At 52.2% G+C, this 9,915-nt stretch overlaps 1 protein-coding gene across 1 annotated transcript in view; it reads right to left on the reverse strand.

Moving 5' to 3' along the window:
* The window catches only part of LTBP2 (latent transforming growth factor beta binding protein 2), a 99,941-nt gene that overhangs the window by 66,392 nt on the left and 23,634 nt on the right, over window positions 1–9,915 (reverse strand). The window contains exon 4 of the mRNA XM_007459734.1: window positions 3,516–3,533. Within this exon, the coding sequence (XP_007459796.1) occupies window positions 3,516–3,533 (18 nt within the window). The remainder of the gene's footprint in view (window positions 1–3,515; window positions 3,534–9,915) is intronic.

A 9,915-nucleotide genomic window follows, 5' to 3' on the forward strand; every position in this document is an offset into this window, starting at 1 on the left:
CCACCCCACCTCCCCACCCCCGCTGGCTGGGTGCACCCTTGGGTGGACACGTTAGGTAGCAGTGAGGAGCCCAGGCTCCGGGAGGAAACGGAGCGTGGGCGACTGGCTGGAAGCAGAAATATGGTATCTCCAGAGGTTTTGATTTGCTATCTTCATTTTGCAAGGAATGGGGATTTTTTTTTCTTTTCAAAAAGCAGTGGATTTCCTTGAATTTTAGACCTTTCACAAATATTTTTTTAGGAGAAAAAAGAAGGAAAAAATCCCCCACAAAATGCCTGTCGCAGCTACTCACTTCCACATTGAATCACGGACACAAAACCACAGCTATGTGGCTAACAAAGGAACTATGTGTTTTCATATCTTGTTATTGGAAATCATTTAGCAATCTTCACTATGTCATCTGCAGACAGACAGACAAATAGACGTGCAGACACACCCCTCTGGGTCCTAAGCCGCCAATCTTACAACCTCGGTCATCAGATAACTTTGCATTTCACCCATTTTCCCTTTCTAATCCTTTTCTGGGAAATTACACAGCAAGGCTTAAATCTTCCTCCTCAGCCCCTCTCCAGAGGTGGGGTGTGTGTGTGCACATGTGTGCCTGCCAGTGATTGGAGGAGGAATGCTGAGACATTGATTCAGTTAATTCCACAAGTGGAAACAAGTATACATTTCACAGTCCCTTTTTTATTAATATTATCATAATAGCACTTTACTTTGGTAAAGTGATTTTCACCTGGGAAGCTTACAGTGCCTTTTCTGACAGTGGCAAATTAATTAACTGATGGCAGATTTACAGATTGCATAACTGGAAAAACTACTGGACCCATAAATCAGAAACTTCCTCTGCATCCCAGACAAGGGGTGAAACCTGATATATATTTGAAAATCTTGAGCTCAAAAGGAGAATTCACAGGGCCTGAAAAATCTCCATTATGATTTTTGAGGCATGTTCTCTCTGCACAGCTTTCCACTCTCTCTCTCTCTCTCTCTCTCTCTCTCTCTCTCCACACACACACACACACACCCCACCCCAGAGGGCTACATTCACTTTCACTGAGCAGCCACAGTTCCGTACAAAGCAACCGGATGGGATGGGCTTCCCCCTGGGGCATCTGAAAAAGAGCATTGACTGTCTTTCTGTTACCTCCTGGCTTCATCTCTCCCTAACCTTTCCTTTCAAACAAAAATCCTAGAGGACTTAGGTCAGTACAGCCACAAGCTCAAAATGTTCGTTGTTACTACTTTTTTTTGTCGGATGCTGGAAACTGTATACATTAACGTTTTAATGCCCCAACAACTCCTCCACGCTCTTGCCAGCTTTCTGGAGTTTCCTGAAAAGACACAAGATGCGTTGCCTGACCCAGTCCTCGGCAGCTCCCACGCCAAGCTTGCTGCTCTGCACTGGCCTGAGCTCACCTGCTCTCGGGGCTACTTAGCAGAATGGCTACGAGCACGGGTTCCAGAGTCTTGAGTGGAGCTGGGCTAGAATGGCCCTTTCCGTCAGTTTCCTCCTGGTGGAGTATCCTCCTCATAGGATCCTTGTGAGGAATGGTTAAGGTGCTGGAGATCTTCCACTTGCCTCTGTGGACCTTTCTCTGCCCCGTTCTGGACCCTAGGAGGCTCCTTCACCCTCTGTCTTCCAGTCCTGTTCAGCCCACATGGGACCCCAGCAAGAGGGCAGAGGGCAGCAGACGGAGTGGAGGTATTGATCCTCCAGTTCCCTCCTGACAGGCCACTGTGGGTAGTGGTGGCCCTATTCCTCTGCCAGAGGTCACAGCCCTGTTGTGGTCCTCTCCTGTGGCTGGAGCTACTCTGGGTTCCAGTAACCTGTCTCTTAGACCTGCAGGGCTAAGGGCTTCCCTATACTCTGCTTCCTTTGTTGTTTCCTTTGACCCTGTCCACACCTTTGCAAATAGACCCTTTATCAAATTGTCCTCACTGAGTGTGCCATCTGTTTCCTGCTGGAACCCTGACTGATAACAGAAAAGAAAGAGTCTCAGCTATCAAGTATTGAGCCCTTAGCTATGTGACTCAGCACTTTATCCACTTTGACTCATGGAAGTGAAGAGATTCACACAACATCAAGCGGCTGGGGAGCAACAGAATCAGATGGAGCCGAGGTCTGACTCATGACCACTATGCCGTATGGTCCCCAGTATCAAATGAGGTGGTGCCTGTAAAGTGCTTTGCACAGTAGGGCCGGCTGACTCAATAAAGCTCCATCAATGGTAGGTTAAAATAACAAGTATACCACACTCAGAAAACCCACAGTCCTAAATTCTACTCCAGCGTAACGCTAGCCCCGCCCTAACCACAGTCCTAGGGTTGAACCCTCCTCGTTCTAACACCATACTAAAGTTACGCTCCAGTCGAACCGAACCACCACCCTACTGTGAACTAGAAAGTCACCTCGACCACAACCTTCATCCCACCCTTCGTAACCCAAACATTCCTCACTGTAACCACCGAGGGAGGCTAAGATCAGGGCTGTGGGGAGAATGGGGAGTCTCTCTGCCCTCCGCACCTGGGAGCTTGCCCCCTCCCAGCGGCAGGAACGTCCCACATCCCACTCCATCTGTCCTCCCCTCGTTGGACTCAACACAACTGGCCAGAGGCATTTGTGCAACATCCACTTGCCTCATGTAACTGAGCTGGTGACTTTGGTGTGGGGAGAACCAGGAGGGCAGAGCACCTACACGAGGCCTGGGACAGAGCAGAGGCGCCAGTAAATCCTGTTGGTGGTGGTGACGAGAAAGGAGAATTAGAAGACGAAGCTGCTCCTGGCTTCTGCATCACTTGGCTGTTGGCTCTGGGCAAACAGGAGGTGAACAGCTCTCATCTCAGAGATCTGTAGAGGGCCGGGGCCAGGCCTGGGCTGGGAGGGAGGCCCTCTCTGGAAGCCAACCTAGGGAGGGTCCTGATAACCCTCAGCTCTGGGATTATCCTAGAAAAGGGAGTCAGGCAAGTCTCCATCAGAGATTTCGGGGCCACCTCAGGCCAGATGTCCACTTTCAAGCTTCAATACGAGAGGGAGGAAGAGAAGAGAAGCATGCAGGAAGCAGACACCATTTCCCTGGAATCTGCCCACTTCACTGCATGGGGAGCGGAGAGGTGTTAGAAGGCCCTGGGCCCCTTTCTCCCTTGAGCATGAAGAGGCCTGAGCTTGGCCTCTTCATCGACCCAGAAGTGTCTGCCCTGGGCCAAGCATGGCGGAAGGAAGAGGCTTTGCAGGCTCCACTGTTTGGAGAGAAGGCACACCGGCCCCTCCCTCCTCACGGCCTCTGTCGGGCTCTCTCGGCCTACAGCAAAAGCGAAAGCATTGCAAGACTGCGTCCATCCAGAGCCTGTGTCTTTTTGTTTTTACACTCAAGTACCCTAAGGCCAGCTGTGGCCCTGAGCTCCGTGGGCCTCAGGTATTTGTGTGGGTTAGAGAGGTGCCTGTTAATACTCGACAAAGTCCAGAGGTCCACCTCCCTTTCGGAGAAACCTAGGAGGGGCCTCAGCAGCCAAACCCAGCTGGAGAGGACTGCCTTGAAGCAACATGCTTTGCGGGGGAAATGGGAGACATTTCCCTCTTGGGAAGAAGCCAGGTCCAGGGTCACCACATACAGCTGCACAGGCTGTGCACTGCACAATTCTTGGAGTACCTGTCATAGAGACTATGAATGTGACAGACATCTCCTGGTGTGTGTCCAGGGACCGAAAGGTCCAGCACACACAGCCTGCCTCCTTCTCCTCCTCGGTGGAAATGGAATGCTTCAGACCCACCCCGTTACTCCAAGCAGTCTCTGCTGGGCAGGGATGGGTGGGGCTGGCAGGGGTTAAGTGCCAAGGAACCCTACACAAACCTTAAAGTGGCCGTGTTTCTAGAACCCTCAGCAAACAGCAGGGAGGGGGACAGGGTGGTGAAGGGAGCTCTCAGCTGAGACACAGTTCTCTTCTACTGTCTTCAGAAAGCAGCAGCAGGGCTTCTGTGGCTTCAGATTTGGGAAAACAAAAGCCTTTCCATTTGTTCTGGCTGGAGGCCCATGAGTGAGCATCTCCCTCCGACTACTCCCCTTTGAGCCCTCCCTCTTCCAAACCCGCAGCCCCAGGGAAGAGCAGGCATGGGACTCTTCTAAGGCCCAAGAGATAGAAGAAACTGGGAGGAGACCCCTTTATAGTTGTTGCAGCCCCTGACAGACTCCTGGAACTCCTAAGGGTCTGCTAAGCCCTGCTCTGGCTGTGGTCCAGTCACCCTTAGGAGAAAAGCATTGCTCTCTGCCTGCCTGGCTCCAGACCCCCGAGACCAAGGGGCACAGGGTAAGCAGGTACCCACCTGTTGGGAGGATTGGGAGAGCCCCCTTCCTGATCAACAACTGCCAGGGTATGGGCTGAGTGTCAGCTCAGAAGGGAAGGGACCTGAGACCAACTTTCTTTGCTCCAGGCAGCAACAGAGGATACATGGTGACAGGGATGCTCATTCAGTAGATAGTTGTTTATTTATTTATTGAGGGCTTACCATTATTTATTGAGTACTATTCTAGGAGCTGGGGATATGTCAGTGAACAAAACAGTTCACACTGTACTTGGGGAAAAACAGTACACAATAAACATAATAATTAAATTATATGTTATGTTAGGAAGCGGAAAATAGAAAGCACTGTGGAAATTAAAAGGTGAACCAGATGAGGGCATCGTCAAGTTGGGGGTTTATAATATTAAACGATAGGAAAATAGGAGACATCTCCCTCCTGGGAAAGAGCCAGTTTCAGGGTCACCACATACAGTGGCACGGGTTGTGCACTGCACAACTGCGCTGTACCCGTCCCAGAGACTATGATGTGAAGCACATCCCCTAGTGTTGTGTCCTGTGGCTTAGGCTAATTCTAAGGTTAAAACCTTACAAAGGTGGTCAGGGAGGGCCTCAGTGAGGAGCTGCTCCTGAAACTGACCCAGGCATGTACAGAAGGCATAAGTAAGTATCCCAGCCCACTGTCAGGACTGCAAAATAACAGCAATAACCAGCATTTGCAAGGCCCATTACAGTTCACAAAGCAGTCTTTCACCCACATTGTTTTAGTGGGTGAAACCTCCCAGAGAGGAAAGAATGATCCTTCCCTTTCTACAAATAGAGACATTAAGGCTTAGTGAAGTTAAGTGGCTTGCCCAAGGTCACGAGGTTAGTTAAGTGGCCTAGCTTGGAAACCAAATTGGATATTCTAAATCTTTTCAAAATAGTATAGTGAAAATCCTGAGGGTTGGGGAATTCCAGAAAAACCCCAGGGGGCAAGCTTGGGGCTCAGAGTTATAAAAACAAATCAGAAAAATAGAAGATTAAAAAAAGAAAGAAAAGAAAATGAAGGAAGGCGTTCAACCCCCGGATGTCCTGAAAGCTTGACTCAGTCAGGACTGTAGGGTTGACTCAACCCAGCACAGAGGCACCACTTGGTGGCCCTGAGGAAGCGGGTGACGCAGGATGAAAGATGTAGGCTGATTAACCCCACTGCAGCCTTGCCAAGGAGGACTTGAGGCTTACCGTCAGGGAGAGCTAAGGTCTGCCCTGGTAAAAGGCATCACGTGTCCTTGTAACGACCTTGGAAGCGGGTAAAAGGGGAGTAAGCACATTTCACCATTGGGGATGGAAAATGGCCAGGCTGGAGGCCAGAGTCTGAGACCATTAACTCTCGACCTCAGAGAAGATCCACTTGTTGCTTGTGATTTACAAATATGGAAACTGAGGCCCAGGGAGGACAAGGGACTTTTCCAAGATTTCCTAGCATGAGTTGGTCTCTCATCAGGTCCCAGGTGTATCGGAGAATAGCCTTGGGTCCGAGGGACTGGAATAAGGAGGAGGGAGGACCTACAGGGGATTATGTGGCCCAGAGGTGCGAGCAAAGTCCTGTGGCAGCATGCTGGAGCCCAGAGCGGAGGAAGGGAGTGGGAGGGAGGTGGCCGCAGCAGCTGGAGCAAGGCTCAGAGGACCCCGACAAGCCTTCAGACTGGCCCAGAGTCAGGATCTCCTGGGTTCCCAGGGAAGGCCCACCATCTAGCTGCCAACCCTCGTCCTGCCTCAGTTTCCCCATCTATAAGCCCAAATTGTGGGTTGGAGAAGAAAACCCCTTCTGGCAAGCGGGGCATCTCACTGATTTGCCATGGGCATGGGGGAGTAGGCAGGCATGGTAAGACATTTCACGTTTTTCGGACACCCTACTGACCTCTCTATGTGCGTTATTTCAGTGAATTCTCGCAACCACCCTCTGAGATGAGCATCCGTTTTCCCACTTCAGAGAACCTGAGTTTCAGTGAGGCGAAGCGACTTGCACGACTAGTTTGTGAGGACACTAGGGTTTAAATACTACCTGACTCCAAAGCCCAGCGCTTCCCCGGCACACACGCCGGGGTCGCCTCCTTGCACCTGCTGCCCTCTCCCCAGGTACCTCACTTGATTCTAGGTCATTCATCTCCTGGGCAAATGCCTTGCCGTTCTGTCAGGAAGGATGCCTGGGTCCCCCCTGCGGCGGGTCCTGGTGCAGACTGGCAGAGACCACCCCTTGGGGCAGAGTCCCCGCACCCCCTGCAGGAGGCCTGGCAAGGCCTGGGGGTGAGGGGAGGCCGCACTCCGGCAGGAAACCTGCGGCCTCACCCTCCGCCACAGCAGGTTAAAGGTCACACATTGGGAAGCCCATGAGGGCCCGAGCGGCGACGATGTGGGGCTGAACAATGCCGGGTCCTGCTGGGGAGGCGAGTCCTATGCCACCCACCCGTACCCAGTGGCCTGGTGCCCACCCCCAAGGTCAGGCCTGCGGCAGGAGCTGCACTAGTGCCCCTGCCCCTCTTCCCTCTCCCCACTGACAAAGGACCCCCCGAGAGGCCGGCCACCCCCACCTCAGAGCCTTGTCAGCAGAATGGGGACATTGGGAACCCACTGCAGGGCTTGTGAGAGTAAAGGAGAGACCGCGGGGAGACAGCCAAGCTGCCCTCAGCCGGGTTGACTCCACTCTACTCTGGGCCCATCATGTTTGAGGTGCTGGAGATACACTGGCAAAGAAAACAGATAACAGCCCTGTCCTCCTGGGCCTGACATTTTACTGAGGTAAGAAATAAATACGTAAGTAAAATACACAAGACGTTAGTGCTGTGGAGCAAAGTAGCTGGATAGGAGTAGGGAGTGTTTGCGGGCGTGCGGTGTAAGATCAGGTGAGCATAGGTGGGGTTCCCACTGAGAAGAGAAGACCTGGAAGGGGGAAGGAACCAAGCCATGTGTGTATCTGGGAAGAGGGTTTAATGTCAGCTGAAATGGGTCCCCGACCCCCCAAAAGATTTCTTGAAGTCCTAACTGCCAACCTATGAATATGAACTTATTTGGACATAGGGTCTTTGCAGATGTAACTAGTTAGGGTTAGAGGAGATTATACTGGATTAGGGTGGACCCTAAATCCAATGACTGGTGTCCTTATAAAAAGAATACTCCCCCAACACACACACACACACACACACACACACACAGACACACAGACACACAGACACACACACACAATATGTGATGACAGAGGCAGAGATTAGGGTGATGCAGCTACAAGCCAAGGGACACCAAGGATTGCAGGGAGCCATCAAATGCTAGGGCAGAGGCATAGGACAGATTCTCCCTCGGAGCTTCCCGAAGGAACAATCCTACCAACACTTTAATTTTGGGGTCTGCCCTCCTGAACTGTGAGAGAATACATTTCTGTTGTTTTAAGCCATCCTGTTTGTGGTCATTCACTATGGCAGCCCTAGGAAAGGAACACAGGGCTCCAGGGAGGGGGGACAGCAAGTACAAAGGCCCTGAGGTGGGAGCATCTCCAGCATATCTGAGGAAAAACCAGTTGGCCAGTGTGGCAGAAGCAGAGTGAATGAGGGGAGCGAGTGGTGAGAGCTGATGTTGGAGATGTCAGAAAGGTTTTGGGGGCCAGATCATTCATGTAGGGCCGTCCTTGTGGCAACCCCTTGATAAGAGGAGCTATTACACTGCAGATGGAGGGTCCCAACTGGTGTGGGCTGCAGTGTATGGGTGACCCCCGTGATCTTTGTTCCCTGGTATTATGCCTTTGAATATGTATATAGATGGCAAAAGGAAATCAAGGCTGCAGGTGGAATTACAGTTGCTAATTAGCTGACCTTAAAATAGGGGAGAGTGTCCTGGGTTATCAGGGGGCCCATGTAATCATGGGTTATCAGGGGGCCCTTAAAAGTGGAAGGAGGCAGAAGAGTCAGTGAGAGATTCAGCTGAAGAGGAAGACAGAGGGCAGAGTTAAAACACGAAGAGTTCACCCTCTGTTGCTGGCTTTGAAGAGAGAAAGGTGGCCACAAGCCAAGGAATGTGGGTGGCTTCTAGATGTGATGGTCCTCAAGTGGCAGCCAGCAAGGAAGTGAGGCCCTCAGTCCTACAACTGCAAGGAAGTGAATTCTGCCAACAAACAACGTGAATGATCAAGAAAACAGATTCTCCCTAGAGCCTCCGGGAACTCATCCCTGCTGATAGCTTGACTTTAGCCTGGTGAGCCCCGTGTCAGATGTTTGACCTACAGAACTGTGGGATAATACATGTGCATTGTTTTAAGCAGCTAAATTTGTGGGGTGTGCAGGGAGGAGGAGATGGAGAAGAGAGAGAGACCGACGGGGACAGTAAAAAGAAGGCTGACCCCAGCTGCCTTCTCAGGGAACAGCCCGCTAAGAGCCACGATCACGGGGCCCACAGCTTCCCAGCATCTCCCTGCCAGCCCCGCTTGTCCACCTCAACACTGTCCTCCAGGCCCCTTGTTGTCCAAGCGCTGATCAAGCCCGCCGAGTATGTCCCCAGGGCTCCACCTCTAGGTCCTCTGGTCAGACTAAGGAGTAAACCCAGTGGAGGTCCCTCCCATTCGGAGAACTGTTGTGACACCTCCCTCCCCCCCGTCCCCCATAGGGCTGGTGAGATGGCCTTGGTGGAATACCCAAGCCAGCCAAAAGCCACTATTGGTGCTACTGCTGGATCACACCACCCCTGAGACTGGGCCTGGGCTCTAACTTCTCCCCAGAGCAGGTCTGCACACACACACACACACACACACACACACACGCACGCACCCCAGTTTTCTGTCTGCTTTTTGCCACACAAGTCCTCATGGCAAAGAGAACCAGCCTGCTGATGGCTAACATGTACTGACCACTAACCCATATCAGGCACCCTACTAAGTGTTCTACTCAAATGGTCTCATTTCATTCTCTCTGCAATCCTACCAGGTGGAGACTATTGACTCAGAGATGTTAAGCTATTTTGCCTGATGTCACACAGCTGGTAAATCCAGAATTGGACTCCAGGATTCCCTGAATCCAAAGCCCAGGTTCAGAACCTCACTCCTCCAGGGGTGGTCCATGGGCCAGCAGCATCGGCATCACTGGAGACCACGTTAGAGATGCTCACCCCAGACCTGCCGCATCAGAAGCTGCATGTTAACACGTTCCCAGGTGATTCACATGCCTGTTTCAGTCTGAGAAGCATGGTGTGAAGCGCTGTTTTCCAAGGCCTGCTGGTCCTCAACTGTTGTAACCACCTCTTCCCCCGATCTCTCAAGGCCCTTCCCAGCTGCCTCGGTCTTGCTCCACAGGTGGGGGAGGCTCTCTGCCCAGCCTGGGGAAGAAGCCTGAACCCCGGGCTCGGAGGGAGTCTGCAGGCCCCCCGCGGCCAGTCCAGGCTGCAGCTGGACAACATCAATCCACGTCTGGCTCTCTGTAGGGCGTGCTGCCTGCTGCCCGAGACTCTCCTGACCCCTCCCTCTCGTCTTCCCTCTGAGACACAAGTCTCTTGGCCTCTGTCTAGTGCTCTTCTGAAGGTGGCCTCTGGCCATCACCAGTCCCTGCAGTGTCTCTCCTCCCTGGACATTTTGCACCGTCCCCCCCCCCCCACAACCA

This window comes from Lipotes vexillifer, unplaced genomic scaffold (assembly GCF_000442215.2).
Source record: "Lipotes vexillifer unplaced genomic scaffold, Lipotes_vexillifer_v1.1 scaffold39, whole genome shotgun sequence".
Taxonomy (NCBI): domain Eukaryota; kingdom Metazoa; phylum Chordata; class Mammalia; order Artiodactyla; family Lipotidae; genus Lipotes; species Lipotes vexillifer.